This window comes from Triticum urartu, chromosome 4, assembly GCF_003073215.2.
Source record: "Triticum urartu cultivar G1812 chromosome 4, Tu2.1, whole genome shotgun sequence".
Taxonomy (NCBI): Eukaryota; Viridiplantae; Streptophyta; class Magnoliopsida; order Poales; family Poaceae; genus Triticum; species Triticum urartu.
This window is the reverse complement of record NC_053025.1, coordinates 40,517,313-40,538,547: the sequence shown is the minus strand read 5'-3', so window position 1 is coordinate 40,538,547 and position 21,235 is coordinate 40,517,313. Positions and strand designations below refer to the sequence as shown.

Sequence of the window (21,235 nt, the reverse complement as noted above, 5' to 3'; positions counted from 1 at the left end):
CTTAGGGAAAGTTTTAGGTGAAATATAACCCAAGATAATTCCAATGAAGAGATTGATGGATTTAAAATACCTCATTCTTAACAACATGTGAATCATGAAACATGAACTCAAATTATCAAGAATGACATAATACCACCTCCAATGGTACGGTAGAAAGAATTGCACTCCGAATTACAATATGAAGAAAGCTTGAGCTTCTTAGAAAAGAATCTCGATGAAAAACTTGGAGAAGGAATTAAATCATTTATGAACCATCATGTAGAACCTCCATGATGATCTCTGGTAAGAAAAGAATAATCAAACGAAAGGAAAGAGAAGTTGAAAACACAAGGTGAAACCTTGTAATGATTTAGATGGATCTCCGTGATAATATAATTGAGAGAGCTTGAAACTTCGGAAAAGAAAGATGAATCAAGTGAAACCAAGAATTTGATGAGCCTTCGGAATAAGGAATCGAGTTTACTCGATGAAACAAGAATAAGAATTACATTATGCTTATCCTTCACCAATTTAATTGATGATAAACAATGGATTTGGCATACTACTTATTTTTGATGAAACAAAATTGAAGAGAGATATTGCTCAACTTGGAAAGGTCTTCAACGAACCACCGGTAGGATTGGAAAGAACGAATGAATTGATAGGTAACGCAGGAAGAGAATTCTTGAATGAACCACCGTAAGAGTTGAAAAACGATTGAAGAAAAGATAAAGAAAACACCAGGAAGAATTAAAGAACGAATGAAGATACTTGGGGGAATTTGAATCATGAGAACGAATAAATCATGAACTGACTAGAGAGTACTTGAGCGATGCACCGGCAAGATTTCGAGAATAAGAGCTGAAAGCTGAGAATGAATAATTCTGAGATAATGGCCTCCGGAGAATCAAACTGAAAAATACTCCTGAATTGTTCCGATAGGGTGAAAAGAATTCTCACAATCAAAACAATTATGAGAGTATGGCATCAAACTAGAATCACGAATCTTGAAGAGAATGTAGCAAGAATGAGAGAAGACTCTTCTTCGGTCTTCAAAATCCGAGAATGATGATGAGAAACACCACCATGAATCGTTGAGATACTCCGGAATGAAGAATAGAAAGGTTGAGCCAACGGTGAAAAGAATTTGAAAGATCTTGGAGAGACCATCTGACTGATGAAAATTCATTCTTACGTCAAACTTGGAAAAGAATTTGAGAGTAACAATGGGAAAGCTTAGAAGAGTCAGGTAAGATCCTGGGAAAAGACATGTGGGTTAGGGCCCACTCAAAAGAAACACCGTTGAAAAGATTGCTTGAAACGAGAGATTGCACCGGTTGAAATAAATGGCTTGGATGAGATAACAACCTCGGAATAGGTTGATCGAATGTGTAGTGGAAACATGAATCTTCGCGATATCTTCAGCACTCCGGAACAATTGAATAGCAAGCGGGGAATGATTATGAGCAGCACCGGTCATACGAAAATCATTGGGCAAAATGAGAAGATTATGCTCAATACAAAGCTTGAATTGAATCCACCGGAGAAGATAAAAGAAACGAAGAATGGTGAACTTGAAGCTCCGTTAGCATCTTCTTGAGAATCACCGGATAAGAATATTGATGGAAAAGAATGGAGAGACTTCACATGAACAAAATGGATACTTGATTAAGACATCTGAGTCCTTGAATAAAAAGGGATGGGAGGGTGGGAAAAAACAAAGTCAACTTGGAATGGATGAAGGTAACACCGTTGAGAAGAACTGAAATTGGATCTTGCTGATGTTGAAAATGATCGGATCCACTTGAATAGAGACACACCGGTTGAGAAGAAATTTTAGATGACAAGGTCGATGATCAAGAAGGATTTGTATTCACATCGGAGTATGAGAACACCGTTTAGGAAAGGTATGGAATCAACATTTGACTTCGAAGCAACTCGAATACCACAACTGAAAACAAAACAAAGGATTGGCTTGCAGAATAAGCCGGAACAAACATATGATAGAGATTTCGTCTGAAGTTTTCATGGTGGGGCCTACACGGGCTCGATCATACAGCACCATCATGTACAAGGCAGTGCACATGACATACGAAGCGTCCCCGAGTCAGCATAGCCAAGGACTCTTTAAGACACAACGAGACCACTATAAAACCAACCGTGGATAGGCGGACCACTAGACGTCGAACCCCAATTTCATATCATACATCTATCGAAAAGATATCCTAAGACCTACTTGAATTCCCACTTATAAACTCCCGAAACTTTCCGGTTATGCAATCAGGTGTTGGGGATACAGGGGAAGCATAATATCTCACCCAAAACTACACAAATCCTACATCCAGCTGTATCCATCCTTCAACACATAACCAAGAAACCTTCGGAAATCATTTACCTCAACCTTCGAAAAGCATACGTTATACGAGTTATGGCAATACTACCGAACTCCCGCCCCAGTACTGGGTGGCGTCGAGGTTATCTCACCAACAACTGCATAAAAGAGATTTTCGATGTCGGCGAAACTCGGGTATTCCTGAATTGCAACGATAAAATTGTGACAACAACACCTCGGAGCTCAACTCCCTGGGACACTGCCACAACCCTAAATGTCAGGAGGCACCAAGAACAATGTTCTCGTCACAAAAACATCGGAACGATTCCAAGATACCCGCGTGATCCTAAAAAATTTAGTGAAATTTGAGAAGAGAAGAGTCAAACTCTACGTCAGGATGCCTCACCAGAGCGACGAAGGGACTGAGGAGTAAAAATAATCCTACTCTCCGATATATATAATCCTAAATGACTCAAAACATTTTTCTAGACTCAACAACACCATCGATTCAATCAAGCAGGGGGCTCCTAAGGTCGGGGAAGGCTCTGATTACCAACTTGTAACGCCATCGATGCGGCTATATCTCCCACGTGTCGAAGCACGACTTAGAGGCATAACCGCATTGAAAGCAATGTTGCAAGTGAGGTAATCTTCACAACAACCCATGTAATGAAATAGGGGAATAAGAGGTACATAGTTGGATTACAATCGCCACTTCACACAATACATGAATAAAGCATTACATCAACCAGATAACCAAAATAAAAGAAGACTACCCCAAATGCTACACAGATCCCCGATCGTCCCAACTGGGCTCCACTACTGATCAACTGGAAACGGAAACAACATAACGAACACGACCTTCATCGAGCTCCTCCTTGAGCTTGGTTGCATCACCTACACGGTATCATCGGCACCTGCAAACTGGTTTTGGAAGTATCTGTGAGTCACGGGGACTCAGCAATCTCACACCCTCGCGATCAAGACTATTTAAGCTTATAGGAAGGGTAAAAGGTATGAGGTGGAGCTGCAGCAAGCGACTAGCATATTTGGTGGCTACCATATGCAAATGAGAGTGAGAAGAGAAGGCAAAAGCACGGTCGAGAATCTATGATCAAGAAGTGATCCTAGACTACTTACGTTCAAGCATAACTCCAACACCGTGTTCACCACCCGGACCCCGCCGGAAAGAGACCATCACGGTTACACACACGGTTGATGCATTTTAATTAAGATAAGTTTCAGGTTCTCTACAACCGGACATTAACAAATTCTCAACTGCCCATAACCGCGGGCACGGCTTTTGAAAGTTCAAAACCCTGCAGGGGTGTCTCAACTTAGCCCATCACAAGCTCTCACGGTCAACGAAGGATATTCCTTCTCCCAAGACAATCCGATCAGACTCAGAATCCCGGTTACAAGACATTTCAACAATGGTAAAACAAGACCAGCAAAGCCACCCAGATGTGCCAACAAATCCCGATAGGAGCCGCACATATCTCGTTCTCAGGGCACACCGGATGAGCGCTCCGTACAGCTAAAACCAAACCTCGAGTTTCCCCGAGGGGGCACTGCAAAGGACTCTAGTTTGGACCAACACTCAGAGGAGCCCTTGCCCGGGGGTTTAAATAAAGATGACCCTTGAGCCGGCCGACCCAAGGGAAAGAAAAAGCTAGGTGGCAAATGGTAAAACCAATGTTGGGCCTTGCTGGAGGAGTTTTATTCAAGGCGAACTGTCAAGGGGTTCCCATTATAACCCAACCATGTAAGGAACGCAAAATCAAGGAACATAACACCGGTATGACGGAAACTAGGGCGGCAAGAGTGGAACAAAACACTAGGCATAAGGCCGAGCCTTCCACCCTTTACCAAGTATATAGATGCATTAATTAAATAAGAGATATTGTGATATCCCAACAAGAATATCCATGTTCCAAAAAGGAACAAACTCCAATCTTCACCTGCAACTAACAACGTTATAAGAGGGGCTGAGCGAAGTGGTAACATAGCCAAACAACGGTTTGCTAGGACAAGGTGGGTTAGAGGTTTGACATGGCAATATGGGAGGCATGATAAAGCAAGTGGTAGGTATCGAAGCATAGGCATAGCAAAAGAGCGAGCATCTAGCAAGCAAAGATAGAAGTGATTTCGAGGGTATGGTCATCTTGCCCGAGATCCCGCAAGGATGAAGAACGAGTCCATGAAGAAGACAAACGGACGAAGTCGAACGGATCCTCACAACTCTGGAGTGAAACCGAAGCTAACGAGGGAAACAACCTGGAAAGAAGCAAACAACATAGTAAACAACCATCACATAGACATGGCATGATGCACAATCAAGCATGATGCATGTCCGGTTTAAATATGCATGGCATGGCAAAGTGCACAAACAAAACTACAAGTTAAGTGGAGCCCAATATGCAACGAGTTGCATATTGACGACACACCACGTGACTTATTTAGTTTGATCTCGTTTAGGTACCCAACAATATTAAATGTTGATAAGCATGGCAAGAGGTGGAGCATAAGTAAACTAAACATTTAGACAAGTTTAAATGAGGCCGGAACAACAAGCAACAATTTCGGTAAAACCTCATATGCATTTATCAATTTGGTGCAACAACAATTTTAAACATTTAAATGTTATTATCATGATGCAAATGACATGTGCAAGTTTATGCAATTTTATGAAAAAGTTGACATGATGATGATATGGGGCATTTGGTCGCCATGACGGAAAGAAAAGGGTGTCATGGCGGCGAAAACGGAAACGGTGCCACGGTAACGTTCCGATGATCCGACAACTAGTTGAGATGCTGGTGCAAGAAACAAATGTGAGATGTGCGGAATGTGAAAGAGGTACGGGGAGTGATCCCGGATACCGGGTTTCCCACGTATCGGTGGCAAGGAAACGAGTGACAAAACAGACACGGTGCGAACATGGCCAAACAGGAGCATATCATACAACACATCACAAGCATTTGTCCACGGGTGTCGTTCCGGCGGTTATACCTTACAAGGGAGCATTCTCAGAGCGGTTTGAGTTCGTAGAGGAAGTAGTTGTTCTCGCGACGGTAGTGGAAGTGGGGTACATGACGACGGTAGTGGTACACATTTTTTGTCAAAACTACAATGGTGGTAGTGGTACTTGGCGTTTCGTTCAGTACTCGCTCGAGCCTCCGTGTGGACTTGTCGACAAAAAGTGGTACTTGGCAGGTCCGCGTAGTTGTACATGGGCCGTTGCACACGTAACGAATCCGAGCCTTTCGGGGTCGGTGTTGGCGAGGGATGGTCGTAGTGGTACTTGTCGGTCTCGGTCGGGGCGGCAAAACGTAGTCGAACTTGAGGTTCCACGAATGCGATAGTCCTCGGACTTGAGGCTTCGTGCCCGGAGATGGTCTTGGCCTTGGCAGTGATTCGCAAAGGGGCCTTGCGGAGACAACCCAGCGAAGGCATGCTGCGATCGAAAGGGCATGGGTCTTCCGCCCGCAAGGAACAGAACATGGAGGCGACTGCGGCTGATGCGACCGAGCAGAACAGCCAGCAAGGCCAAAGTGGCCATGGTGGATATGAACGAGATGGGCCAGGAGGTGATGCAGGGGGTCGGACGTCGCGGACGAAGTTAGAACGAGGCACGAGGAGAAGCAACGGGAATGGACAGAGGAGATGGGCTCGCTGTTGGTGTCGTTGGTGGTTCTCCGGCAACGAGGTGCGCCGGGGCGGCGGTGCTGCCAACTGCTGGCGCTAGTTGTCTGTGGCGACCGGTAGAGGAAGGGGTCACCGGAGGCGTCGTTGGCGCATCACGGCGGGAGATGCGGGTGCCACGGCAGGACGACGAGGAGGTCGGAGACGCGAGGGCGAGGTGTGCGGCACTCCGGTGGCTTTGGTCGCCGGCGGGGTAGGTGGTGCTCAGCGTCCCCGGCGATGCGGCGGCCTCCTGGCGATGCGGCAGCTTCCTGGCGATGGTGGAAGAGAGCAGGGGACGGGGTCGTGCAGAGGAGCGTGAGGGAGGAGGAGGGTGGCGAGCGAGGGGATCAGGCTCAAGGGAGAGAGAGGTCTCGGGCGCGGCGCTGTCCTTCAGCGTGCTTCAACGCTAGGAGAACGCGAGGGATCGAGAGGGAAAGGTTTCTCTGGAGCGATGCAAGAAGGAAAAATAGGGATCGATCCTCTCCTGGCGGCGCGAGGTGGAGTCGAGAGAGAGATCGAAATAAAGGGTCGAGACCTAGGGTTTGGCAGGGAGTGGGCCGACGCTGGATGGGCCTTGGTGGGCTGAGGAGAGCATGGCTGCGAGGTGGGTTAGGCCCCAGAGGCCGGTTAGGCTCTCTCTCACTACTAAAAGAAAAGAAAAAAATAGAGATTAAGAAAGAAAAGAAAGAGGGGTTAGGGGAAGAAGTTGGACACGCAGATAATTTTCCCGGACTCACAAAAATGTGAATGATCCAAGAAAAATGGAGTGGCCATTTTTCAAAGTTTAAATTCAAACTCATTTGATTTAAATTCAAATGGTTCGAATAGGAAGTGAGGGTTAGGAAGGTCCGAAAAATGTTTGGATTTTTTGGTGGAGCTCCGAAATACGATGAAAGAAATATATGGCCATGTTGGAGACCGAGAATTAAGATAACAAAGGCATTGGGATATTTTGCAAGTGTGTTTGTGGTAAATCCGAACGAATGGAATATTTTTATTTAGCTCCCTAATATTGGGAGGATATGTTATAAAGAGAATCGCCATGTGAATTCCCTCGATTTAAATGGACCGAAGATCCATGCAATTTATTTAGTTGAGTTGTAAAAGATTTATGAGATGATGGCATGATGACATGATGCAATGCACATGATGCAATTATGAATGCAAAGAACCAAACAAATCACACGATGAAACACAGAAACCCTGGAAGGCATCTGAAGCTCCGGTCTTGGGGCGTCACAGTTTTCCTCTCCCCCACTTCACCCTTGCCGTTTTATTCGCCCTCTCTCTCTATCCTCCCTCTCTTTCTCTATTTGCTTCTTTTTGCCCTCTTTCTTTTTGTTTGCTTGTCGTTATGGCTAGTTCCTTATCTTCTCCATTGTCCCCCGAGAATGAAATTCTAAATTTTAAGCAAAGGGAGGGAGAAAATCTAAAAGATGCTTGGTATAGAATTTGCAATGCTCAAAATAGATCTACCAGGGAGCAATCTACTTCCGTTCTTCTTCGCAATTTTTATGTAGGCGTAACTCCTTTGCACAGATATATCCTTGATACTATTACCGAAGGGAACTTCTTGGGTAGCCATACTATTTATTCTTATAATGCTATGATAGATTTGTTTGGCTCACCCCCTCTTTTGGTTAATGGAACTGTATTAACTTTGGAGCATGTAATGCAAAGGCTTGAAATTATTGAAAATAAGGTTGCTACCGTAGAGTTAATTGAAAATTTGGATAAAAGGATCCACAACCTAATCTCTCAATATGGATCTAAAGTAGGAGTCACTTTGAAAAATATTAAAGAGAAGGAACCCATAGTTAATGAGAAATTAAATCACAATTCCACTAGGATCCATAAACTTGAGGATATTATTACCAACTTGCGAACCGCTTTTTCTTCCATAAAGAATACTCCAAGTCCTCCCACTAAAATTGCCAAGCTTATGTATGTTCCTAAAAATAAGGGTGAATCCTCTAGTAAGGAAACTGCGGATCTCAAATCTATAAGTATTCATCCCAATCTTTTTGCTATCATTAAGGAACCATTTGTTACAAATGAATTTTTCAATATTGTGACTAAAAGTTTGATAATCAATAAAAATAAAGAAATTCCTAAAGATGGTAGATGCCTCATTGAAGAATTTCCTACCAAAGATGGCAATACCTAGATCTATCCTTGCTTGTTATGCCTAGTTAGGGGCGTTAAACAATAGCGCTTGTTGGGAGGCAACCCAATTTTATTTTTATTCCTTGCTTTTTTATCCTGTTTAGTAATAAATAATTTATTTAGCCTCTATTTAGGTTGTGTTTTTTTGTTTAATTAGTGTTTGTGCCAAGTAGAACCGTTGGGAAGACTAGGGGAAAGTCTTGTTAATCTTGCTGTAAAAAACAGAAACTTTAGCGCTCACGAGAACTGCTGCCATTTTTATTTGGAAAGTGATATTTAGTTAATTATTTTTGAATATGATTAATAGATAAATTCCTCACGTCCAGAAATTTTGTTTAGAATTTTTGGGGTTCCAGATCTTGCGCTAGCTACAGATTACTACAGACTGTTCTGTTTTTGACAGATTCTGTTTTCGTGTGTTGTTTGCTTATTTTGATGAATCTATGGCTAGTAAAATAGTTTATAAACCATAAAGAAGTTGGAATACAGTAGGTTTAACACCAATATAAATAAATAATGAGTTCATTACAGTACCTTGAAGTGGTCTTTTGTTTTCTTTCGCTAACGGAGCTCACGAGATTTTCTACTTTGAGTTTTGTGTTGTGAAGTTTTCAAGTTTTGGGTAAAGATTTGATGGAATATGGAACAAGGAGTGGGAAGAGCCTAAGCTTGGGGATGCCCATGGCACCCCCAATATAATATAAGGACACCTAAAAGCCAAAGCTTGGGGATGCCCCGGAAGGCATCCCCTCTTTTCGTCTACTTCTATCGGTAACTTTACTTGGAGCTATATTTTTATTCACCACATGATATGTGTTTTGCTTGGAGCGTCTTGTATTATTTGAGTCTTTATTTGTTAGTTTACCACAATCATCCTTGATGTACACACCTTTTGAGAGATCCATACATGATTTGGAATTTGTTAGAATACTCTATGTGCTTCGCTTATATCTTTTGAGTTATATAGTTTTGCTCTAGTACTTCACTTATATCTTTTAGAGTACGGTGGTGGATTTGTTTTATAGAAACTATTTATCTCTCATGTCTCACTTAGATTATTTTGAGAGTCTTAAATAGCATGGTAATTTGCTTAAGTAATCCTAATATGCTAGGTGTTCAAGATGATTTTTTTTCTTATGAGTGTTTTGAATACTAAGAGAAGTTTGATGCTTGATGATTGTTTTGAGATATGGAGGTAATAATATCAAAGTCGTGCTAGTTGAGTAGTTGTGAATTTGAGAAATGCTTGTGTTGAAGTTTGCAAGTCCCGTAGCATGCACGTATGGTAAACGTTATGTAACAAATTTGAAACATGAGGTGTTATTTGATTGTCTTCCTTATGAGTGGCGGTCGGGGACGAGCGATGGTCTTTTCCTACCAATCTATCCCCCTAGGAGCATGCGCATAGTGCCGAGGTTTTTGATGACTTGTAGATTTTTGCAATAAGTATGTGAGTTCTTTATGACTAATGTTGAGTCCATGGATTATACGCACTCTCACCCTTCCATCATTGCTAGTCTCTTCGGTACCGTGCATTGCTCTTTCTCACATTGAGAGTTGGTGCAAACTTCACCGGTGCATCCAAACCCCGTGATATGATACGCTCCTTCACATATAAACCTCCTTATATCTTCCTCAAAACAGCCACGATACCTACCTATGATGGCATTTCCATAGCCATTCTGAGATATATTGCCATGCAACTTTCCACCATTCCGTTCATCATGACACATTCATCATTGTCATATGGCTTAGCATGATCATGTAGTTGACATAGTATTTGTGGCAAAGCCACCGTTCATAATTCTTTCATACATGTCACTCTTGGTTCATTGCATATCCCGGTACACCGCCGGAGGCATTCATATAGAGTCATATCTTGTTCTAAGTATCAAGTTGTAATCATTGAGTTGTAAATAAATAGAAGTGTGATGATTATCATTCATAGAGCATTATCCCAAAAAAAAGAAAGGCCAAAAAAAAGAAAGGCCAAATAAAAAACTAAAAATAAAATAAAAAGAAGGGACAATGCTACTATCCTTTTTCCACACTTGTGCTTCAAAGTAGCACCATAATCTTCATGATAGAGAGTCTTTTGTTTTGTCACTTTCATATACTAGTGGGAATTTTTCATTACAGAACTTGGCTTGTATATTCCAACAATGGGCCTCCTCAAGTGCCCTAGGTCTTCGTGAGCAAGCAAGTTGGATGCACACCCACTTAGTTTCTTTTGTTGAGCTTTCATACATTTATAGCTCTAGTGCATCCGTTGCATGGCAATCCCTACTCCTTGCATTAACATCAATCGGTGGGCATCTCCATAGCCCATTGATTAGTCTCATTGATGTGAGACTTTCTCCCTTTTTGTCTTCTCCACATAACCCCCATCATCATATTCTATTCCACCCATAGTGCTATATCCATAGTTCGCGCTCATGTATTGCGTGAAAGTTATAGGTTTGAGATTGCTAAGGTACGAAACAATTGCTTGTCTTGTCATCGGGGTTGTGCATGATGAGAGCATTCTTGTGTGACGAAAATGAAGCATGACTAAACTATATGATTTTGCAGGGATGAACTTTCTTTGGCCATGTTATTTTGAAAACACATAATTGCTTAGTTAGTATGCTCGAAGTATTATTATTTTTATGTCAATATGAACTTTTGTCTTGAATCTTTCGGATCTGAATATTCATACCACAATTAAGAAGAATTACATTAAAGTTATGCCAAGTAGCACTCCGCATCAAAAATTCTGTTTTTATCATTTACCTACTCGAGGACGAGTAGGAATTAAGCTTGGGGATGCTTGATACTTCTCCAACGTATCTATAATTTTTGATTGCTCCATCCTATATTATCTACTGTTTTGAATATTATTGGGCTTTATTATTCACTTTTATATTATTTTTGGGACTAACCTACTAACCGGAGGCCCAACCTAAAATTGTTGTTTTTTTGCCTATTTTAGGGTTTCGAAGAAAAGGAATATCAAACGGAGTCCAAACGGAATAAAACCTTCGGGAACGTGATTTTCTTAACGAACAAGACCCAGGAGACTTGGAACCCACGTCAAGACACAAGAGAGGAGGCCACGACGTAGGGGGCGCGCCCTCCACCCTCGTGGGCCCCTGTTGCTCCACCGACGTACTCCTTCCTCCTATATATACCTACGTACCCCCAAACGATCAGATACGGAGCCAAAACCCTAATTCCACCGCTGCAACTTTCTGTATCCACGAGATCCCATCTTGGGGCCTGTTCCGGAGCTCCGCCGGAGGGAGCATCGATCACGGAGGGCTTCTACATCATCACCATAGCCCCTCCGATGAAGTGTGAGTAGTTCACCTCAGACCTACGGGTCCATAGTTATTAGCTAGATGACTTCTTCTCTCTTTTTGGATCTCAATACAATGTTCTCCCCCTCTCTTGTGGAGAACTATTCGATGTAATCTTCTTTTTGTGGTGTGTTTGTTGAGACCGATGAATTGTGGATTTATGATCAAGTCTATCTATGAACAATATTTGAATCTTCTCTGAATTCTTTTATGTATGATTGGTTATCTTTGCAAGTCTCTTCGAATTATCAGTTTGGTTTGGCCTACTAGATTGATCTTTCTTGCAATGGGAGAAGTGCTTAGCTTTGGGTTCAATCTTGCGGTGTCCTTTACCAATGACAGTAGGGGCAGCAAGGCACGTATTGTATTGTTGTCATCGAGGATAACAAGATGGGGTTTTCATTATATTGCATGAGTTTATCCCTCTACATCATGTCATCTTGCTTAGGGTGTTACTTTGTTTTCATTAACTTAATACTCTAGATGCATGCTGGATAGCGGTCGGTGAGTGGAGTAATAGTAGTAGATGCAGGCAGGAGTCGGTCTACTTGTCTCGGACGTGATGCCTATATACATGATCATACCTAGATATTCTCATAACTATGCTCAATTCTGTCAATTGCTCAACAATAATTTGTTCACCCATCATAGAATACCTATGCTCTTGAGAGAAGCTACTAGTGAAATCTATGGCCCCCAGGTCTATCTTCATCATATTAATCTTACAATAGTTTGTTATTTCCTTTGCGTTTTACTTTTTTTATTTTACTTTGCATCTTTATCATAAAAATACCAAAAATATTATATTATCATATCTATCAGATCTCACTCTCGTAAGTGGCCGTGTAGGGATTGACAACCCCTTATCGCGTTGGTTGCGAGGATTTATTTGTTTTGTGCAGGTACGAGGGACTGGCGCGTAGCCTCTTTACTGGATTGATACCTTGGTTCTCAAAAACTGAGGGAAATACTTACGCTACTTTGCTGCATCATCCCTTCCTCTTCGAGAAAAATCAACGTAGTGCTCAAGAGGTAGCACTGATGTAATTGGTCCTGTAGAACATAGAATGGATGATGAGACGGGGGTCGACCCAATGGATTTCCTCAATACAAACGCGACAGTACTGGAGAATTTCATTGTTCGCGATGCTCCTCGGGTGCCGAGTCGTGACTTTTAGGATGAAAATCTAAGGTCTGACTTTCATTGGTTGTGCTTGGCAATTGCCTTGCTGAAGTTTGAGAGCTCGACTTTCTCCAGGGTGGAAACCTAAGATCTTGGATCGGACGACGACGACGCTTGTGCATTGTTTCCTTATTGTAGGCGTCGCTTTTGAAGGCCTTTTATATTTTTTTGGTGTTGTCTTTGGTGGGGTTTCTGTGCTGCTCCTGAGAGGAGTTGATCACTGTGATGAGGCCTTTGTTTTTTTTTTCTTTTGGCCTTTGTACATTATGGATGTCTTTAAGACATCTTGTTAGTGCAAAAGCTAGTGTAATTAATATCTTCGACGAATCTCTTCTCCATACTTGATACTTCAACTCCAAGCAGCTAATCTGCTATGCCTTATGGTTGAATGCGAGATAAGTTTTCCAAGCTAAAAAAGTAAGAAGGTCAACAAAATCCAGGCCACGAAAGTCGTTGCTAACTTGAGAGCTCATCTTGCACAGTGTGTGAACCCACGACCCGACTTTTGAGCGGTCAACCCGAACCGCATCGAAGAAGCAGTGGAAACTTGCAAAAGATAGGATAGTACGCCGATCCATCCAGCACGGCAGTCCTCACATACTCAGATCCGCGCGCCACGTGATGCTGCCTCAAGTCAGAGGAGGCGCGCGACCAAGTCAGCAACCTCCTCTGACTTTTCGCCCTCGATCGGCCATGGACAAAGCATGCTGAGATCAACCCGAAGCCTGACCATAGTTCTGAACTTCTGAAATCCACGAAGCTGGCGTCGACGCAAGCACGTACGCACCGGAGTACATCAGTGCCGCGCGCCACGTGATGTTGCTTCTAGTCTCCAGTGAACCCACGTACGCGGCAGAGAGTAGAGACCCCAGCATGCAGTTCGGCTGAGCCGAAGCCGGACGTACTCTCCGATCTAGATATATTCATTTCTACGACGAGTAATTTGAAACGGAGGAAGTACGTCCATAGCTCCCCTATATAAACGCACCGGCGCCGAGCTACAAAGTGCAAACACAAATCGCACGGCGCAAACGCAACACACAATCATAGTCGCCTTCCTCCTCAATGAAGCCACAATGAAGCTCACAGTCGCCTTCCTCCTCCTCGTCTCCGGTACGTCCCCAGCCGTGTCCATATGCTTCAACCATGCACGTACACCTGTGTGATGCGCTCTCTCTGACGCTCTATGCTTGCTCTGCTTGTTCTTGTCGTGGATCGAGCAGCGCTGGTGGCGTTCGGCGACGCCAAGAAGGCGCCGTGCGCCGTGGTGTGCGTGCAGGGAGGGCACATCACCTGCGACAACTACCCCGGGCAGAAGCTCGACGGGTGCGACTGCCAGTGCGCGCCCAAGGACGGCAAGGGCTGCGTGCTCCACCTCAACAGCGGCTCCACCAACCAGTGCACCACCCCGCCGGAGTACTGAGATGAATTACACGCGGTTCGGCATGCTGGCTCGAGTCCGAGCTCTATGAAGATGCAAGTGTGTGTGTCGTGGAGCAACTATAGATACACTCCCTACCAAAATGTAAGACCATTTTTGACATTTTTGACACTATGATAGTGTCAAAAAAGCATCTTACATTTTAGTAATACAAAGGGAGTATCATGTAAGTTTGTGTCGTGGAATAAATAACGAAAGGAATGCAGTCTGTCGATCAAGTTTCATATCAGGGCCAGGCACAGAAAAGGAAACCGGGAAAACAGCAAATTAGCGAGCGCACATGATCAAAACAATACTAGTAAAAGGGTTTTTAACGATGGAGTATGTGGTTTTTTCTTTTCAAAACACAATATAGACGCAAGCGCTTATACATACGCATATACACTCACCCCTATAACGCACACACACACATGCACATGCATCGCCGAAAATTCTGAAATAAATCCAGAAATAATGTAAGCAGCAGGACTTGAACCCTGATGGGCTGGGGATAACATAGTTTTCTAAGCACCAAGTTGGGTGGTCAACAAAATCCAGGCCGCAAAAGCTTTGCTAACTTGGGGTGATGTTAAGAATGAAAAGCAACAGCATGGTTAGTAATGATTGGCATGGCAGACTGGCTTAAACAAGTGGTTTGTGAGTTACCTGCTATGTGGCCTTGGTACTGCTCTGCCTTCGAAAGGATCGAGCAGGTCTTGTGTGTTGGGGAACGTAGCAGAATTTAAAAAAATTTCTACGCATCACCAAGATCTATCTATGGAGTCATCTAGCAACGAGGGAGAGAGGAGTGCATCTACATACCCTTGTAGATCACGAGCGGAAGCGTTCAAGAGAACGGGGTTGATGGAGTCGTACTCGTCGTGATCCAAATTACCAAAGATCTTAGCGCCGAACGGACGGCACCTCCGCGTTCAACACACGTACGGACCGAGGACGTCTCCCGCGCCTTGATCCAGCAAGTAGGAGAGAGAGGTTGAGGAAGAGGACTCCAACAGCAGCACGACGGCGTGGTGGTGGTGAAGCTGCAGTACTCCGGCAGGGCTTCGCCAACTCTTACGAAGGAGGAGAGGTGTTGGGGAGGGGAGGGGCTGCGCCTTGGATGTTGTGTGCAGCCCTCCCCTTGCCCCTCTATTTATAGGGGAAGGAGGAAGGGGGGCCGGCCCCCTCTAGATGGGATCTAGAGGGGGGGGCGGCGGCCAAGGGGAGGGGGCTTGCCCCCCAAGCAAGGGGGGCGCCCCCTTTAGGGTTCCCTCCCCCAACCCTAGGCACATGGGCCCAAGGGGGGGGAATGCGGCTAGCCCATGTAGGGCTGCTTCCCTTTCCTCTACAGCCCATTAGGCCCTCCGAGAGAGGTGGCCCCTCCCAGTGGACCCCCGGAACCCCTCCGGTGGCCTCGGTACAATACCGATATGTCCCCGAGCCTTTTCGGTGACCGTATGACAACTTCCTACATATAAATCTTCACCTCCGGACCATTCCGGAACTCCTCGTGACGTCCGTGATCTCATCCGGGACTCCGAACAACATTCGGTAATCACATACAAGTCTTCCTAACAACCCTAGCGTCACCGAACCTTAAGTGTGTAGACCCTACGGGTTCGGGAGACATGCAGACATGACCGAGACGACTCTCCGGTCAATAACCAACAGCGGGATCTGGATACCCATGTTGGCTCCCACATGCTCCTCGATGATCTCATCGGATGAACCACGATGTCGAGGATTCAATCAATCTGTATACAATTCCCTTTGTCAATCAGTATGTTACTTGCCCGAGACTCGATCGTCGGTATACCAATACCTTGTTCAGTCTCGTTACCGGCAAGTCACTTTACTCGTACCGTAATGCATGATCCCGTGATCAACCACTTGATCACATTGAGCTCATTATGATGATGCATTACCGAGTGGGCCCAGAGATACTTCTCCATCATACGGAGTGACAAATCCCAGTCTCGATTCATGCCAACCCAACATACACTTTCGGAGATACCTGTAATGTACCTTTATAGTCACCCAGTTATGTTGTGACGTTTGGCACACCCAAGGCACTCCTACGGTATCCGGGAGTTGCACAATCTCATGGTCTAAGGAAATGATACTTGACATTCAGAAAAGCTACAGCAAACGAACTACACGATCTTTGAGCTATGCTTAGGATTGGGTCTTGTCCATCACATCATTCTCCTAATGATGTGATCCCGTTATCAATGACATTCAATGTCCATAGTTAGGAAACCATGACTATCTTTTGATCAACGAGCTAGTCAACTAGAGGCTCACTAGGGACGTGTTGTGGTCTATGTATTCACACATGTATTACGATTTCCGGATAACACAATTATAGCATGAATAATAGACAATTATCATGAACAAAGAAATATAATAATAACCATTTTATTATTGCCTCTAGGGCATATTTCCAACAGTCTCCCACTTGCACTAGAGTCAATATTCTAGTTACATTGTGATGAATCGAACACCCATGCAGTTCTGGTGTTGATCATGTTTTGCTCTAGGGAGAGGTTTAGTCAACGGATCTGCCACATTCAAGTCCGTGTGTACTTTACAAATCTCTATGTCTCCATTTTGAACACTTTCACGAATGGAGTTGAAGCGACGCTTGATATGCCTGGTCTTCCTGTGAAACATGGGCTCCTTGGCAAGGGCAATAGCTCCAGTCTTGTCACAGAAGAGAGTCATCAGGCCCGACGCATTGGGTATGACTCCTAGGTCGGTAATGAACTCCTTCACCCAGACTGCTTCTTGTGCTGCCTCCGAGGCTGCCATGTACTCCGCTTCACATGTAGATCCCGCCACAACGCTTTGCTTGCAACTGCACCAGCTTACTGCCCCACCATTCAAAATATGCACGTATCCGGTTTGTGACTTAGAGTCATCCAGATCTGTGTCGAAACTAGCATCGACGTAACCCTTTACAACGAGCTCTTCGTCACCTCCATAAACGAGAAACATTCCCTTAGTCCTTTTCAAGTACTTCAGGATATTCTTGACCGCTGTCCAGTGTTCCATGCCGGGATTACTTTGGTACCATCCTACCAAACTTACGGCAAGGTTTACATCAGGTCTGGTACACAGCATAGCATACATGATAGACCCTATGGCCGAGGCATAGGGGACGACACTCATCTTTTCTCTATCTTCTTCCGTGGTCGGGCTTTGAGCCGTGCTCAATCTCGTACCTTGCAATACAGGCAAGAACCCCTTCTTTGGCTGATCCATTTTGAACTTCTTTAATATCTTGTCAAGGTACGTACTCTGTGAAAGACCAATGAGGCGTCTCGATCTATCTCTATAGATCTTGATGCCTAATATATAAGCAGCTTCTCCAAGGTCCTTCATTGAAAAACACTTGTTCAAGTAGGCCTTTATGCTTTCCAAGAATTCTATATCATTTCCCATCAACAGTATGTCATCCACATACAATATGAGAAATGCTACAGATCTCCCACTCACTTTCTTGTAAATGCAGGCTTCTCCATAAGTCTGCATAAACCCAAACGCTTTGATCATCTCATCAAAACGAATGTTCCAACTCCGAGATGCTTGCACCAGCCCATAAATCGAGCGTTGGAGCTTGCACACCTTGTCAACATTCTTAGGATCGACAAAACCTTCCGGCTGCATCATATACAATTCTTCCTTAAGGAAACCATTAAGGAATGCCGTTTTGACGTCCATTTTCCATATCTCATAATCATAGAATGCGGCAATTGCTAACATGATTCGGACGGACTTCAGCTTCGCTACGGGTGAGAAAGTCTCATCGTAGTCAACCCCTTGAACTTGTCGATAACCCTTAGCGACAAGCCGAGCTTTATAGATGGTCACATTACCATCCGCGTCTGTCTTCTTCTTAAAGATCCATTTATTTTCTATGGCTCGCCGATCATCGGGCAAGTTAGTCAAAGTCCATACTTCGTTTTCATACATGGATCCTATCTCGGTTTCATGGCTTCCAGCCATTTGTCGGAATCCGGGCCCGCCATCGCTTCTTCATAGTTTGAAGGTTCACCGTTGTCTAACAACATGATTTCCAAGATAGGGTTGCCGTACCACTCTGGTGCGGAACGTGTCCTCGTGGACCTACGAAGTTCAGTAGTAACTTGATCTGAAATTTCATGATCATCATCATTAACTTCCTCTCTAGTCGGTGCAGGCACCTCAGGAACATTTTCTTGAGCTGCACCACTTACCGGTTCAAGAGGTAATACTTCATCAAGTTCTACCTTCCTCCCAATTATTTCTTTCGAGAGAAACTCTTTCTCTAGAAAGGACCCATTCTTGGCAACAAAGATCTTGCCTTCGGATCTGAGGTAGAAGGTATACCCAACAGTTTCTTTAGGGTATCCTATGAAGACGCATTTTTCCAACTTGGGTTCGAGCTTTTCAGGTTGAAGTTTCTTGACATAAGCATCGCATCCCCAAACTTTTAGAAACGACAGCTTAGGTTTCTTTCCAAACCATAATTCATACGGTGTCGTCTCAACGGATTTCAACGGAGCCCTATTTAAAGTGAATGCGGCAGTCTCTAAAGCATAGCCCCAAAATGACAGCGGTAAATCGGTAAGAGACATCATAGATCGCACCATATCCAATAGAGTGCGATTACGACGTTCGGACACACCATTACGCTGAGGTGTTCCAGGCGGCGTGAGTTGTGAAACTATTCCACATTTTCTTAAGTGTGTGCCAAATTCGTGACTCAAGTATTCACCCCCACGATCTGATCGCAAGAACTTGATTTTCTTGTCACGTTGATTCTCAACCTCACTCTGAAATTCCTTGAACTTTTCAAAGGTCTCAGACTTGTGTTTCATAAGTAGACATACCCATATCTACTTAAGTCATCAGTGAGGGTGAGAACATAACAATAGCCACCGCGAGCCTCAACACTCATTGGACCGCACACATCAGTATGTATGATTTCCAATAAGTTGGTTGCTCGCTCCATTGTTCCTGAGAACGGAGTCTTGGTCATTTTACCCATGAGGCATGGTTCGCACGTGTCAAATGATTCGTAATCAAGAGACTCTAAAAGTCCATCTGCATGGAGCTTCTTCATGCGTTTGACACCTATGTGACCAAGGCGGCAGTGCCACAAGTATGTGGGACTATCATTATCAACCTTACATCTTTTGGTATTCACACTATGAATATGTGTAGCATTACGCTCGAGATTCATTAAGAATAAACCATTCACCATTGGAGCATGACCATAAAACATATCTCTCATATAAATAGAACAACCATCATTCTTGGATTTAAATGAGTAGCCATCTCGAATTAAACGAGATCCTGACACAATGTTCATGCTCAAAGCTGGCACTAAATAACAATTATTGAGGTTTAAAACTAATCCCGTAGGTAAATGTAGAGGCAGCGTGCCGACGGCGATCACATCGACCTTGGAACCATTCCCGACGCGCATCGTCACCTCGTCCTTCGCCAGTCTCCGCTTATTCCGCAGCTCCTGTTTTGAGTTACAAATGTGAGCAACCGCACCCGTATCAAATACCCAGGAGCTACTACGAGTACTGGTAAGGTACACATCTATTACATGTATATCACATATACCTTTAGTGTTGCCGGTCTTCTTGTCCGCTAAGTATTTGGGGCAGTTCCTGTTCCAGTGACCACTTCCCTTGCAATAAAAACATTCATTCTCGGGCTTGGGTCCATTCTTTGGCTTCTTCCCGGCAGCTTGCTTACCGGGCGCGGCAACTCCCTTGCCGTCCTTCTTGAAGTTCTTCTTACCCTTGCCTTTCTTGAACTTAGTGGTTTTATTCACCATCAACACTTGATGTTCCTTTTTGATTGCCACCTCTGCTGATTTTAGCATTGAATACACCTCAGGAATGGTCTTTTCCATCCTCTGCATATTGAAGTTCATCACAAAGCTCATGTAGCTTGGTGGAAGCGACTGAAGGATTCTGTCAATGACCGTGTCATCCGGGAGATTAACTCCCAGCTGAGTCAAGCAGTTATGCAACCTAGACATTTTGAGTATGTGCTCGCTGACAGAACTATTTTCCTCCATCTTACAGCTGAAGAACTTGTCGGAGACTTCATATCTCTCGACCCGGGCATGAGCTTGAAAAACCATTTTCATCTCTTCGAACATCCCATATGCTCCGTGTCTCTCAAAACGCTTTTGGAGCCCGGTTCTAAGCTGTAAAGCATGCCGCACTGAACGAGGGAGTAATCATCAGCACATGACTGCCAAGCGTTCATAACGTCTTGGTTCTCTGGGACAGGTGTGTCACCTAGCGGTGCTTCTACGACATAATCTTTCTTGGCAGCTATGAGGATGATCCTCAGGTTCCGGACCCAGTCTGTATAGTTGCTGCCATCGTCTTTCAACTTGGTTTTCTCTAGGAACGCGTTGAAGTTGAGGACAACGTGGGCCATTTGATCTACAAGACATATTGTAAAGATTTTAGACTAAGTTCATGATAATTAATTTCATCTAATCAAATTATTCAATGAACTCCCACTCAGATAGACATCCCTCCGGTCATCTAAGTATAACATGATCCGAGTTAACTAGGCCGTGTCCAATCATCATGTGAGACGGACTAGTCAACATCGGTGAACATCTTCATGTTGATCGTATCTTCTATACGACTCATGCTCGACCTTTCGGTCTTCAGTGTTCCAAGGCCATGTCTGTACATGCTAGGCTCGTCAAGTCAACCTAAGTGTATTGCGTGTGTAAATCTGGCTTACACCCGTTGTATTCGAACGTTAGAATCTATCACACCCAATCATCACGTGGTGCTTCGAAACAACGAACCTTCGCAACGGTGCACAGTTAGGGGGAACACTTTCTTGAAATTATTTTGAGGGATCATCTTATTTAAGCTACCGTCGTTCTAAGCAAATAAGATGCAAAACATGATAAACATCACATGCAATCAAACAGTGACATGATATGGCCAATATCATTTGCTCCTTTTGATCTCCATCTTCGGGGCTCCATGATCATCGTTGTCACCGGCATGACACCATGATCTCCATCATCGTGTCTTCTTGAAGTTGTCTCGTCATCTATTACTTCTACTACTATGGCTAACGCTTTAGCAATA

The 21,235-nt window shown here is 44.0% G+C and overlaps 1 protein-coding gene across 1 annotated transcript; it reads left to right on the top strand.

The window, feature by feature from the left end:
* Positions 1 to 13,632: 13,632 nt before the first annotated feature.
* LOC125554573 lies at positions 13,633 to 14,350 on the top strand (the record flags this gene model as incomplete). Its single annotated transcript, XM_048718092.1, has 2 exons — positions 13,633 to 13,798; positions 13,909 to 14,350. Coding segments are annotated over 2 exons (366 nt in total), but the record flags the coding sequence as incomplete, so codon positions are not given.
* Positions 14,351 to 21,235: the final 6,885 nt, after the last annotated feature.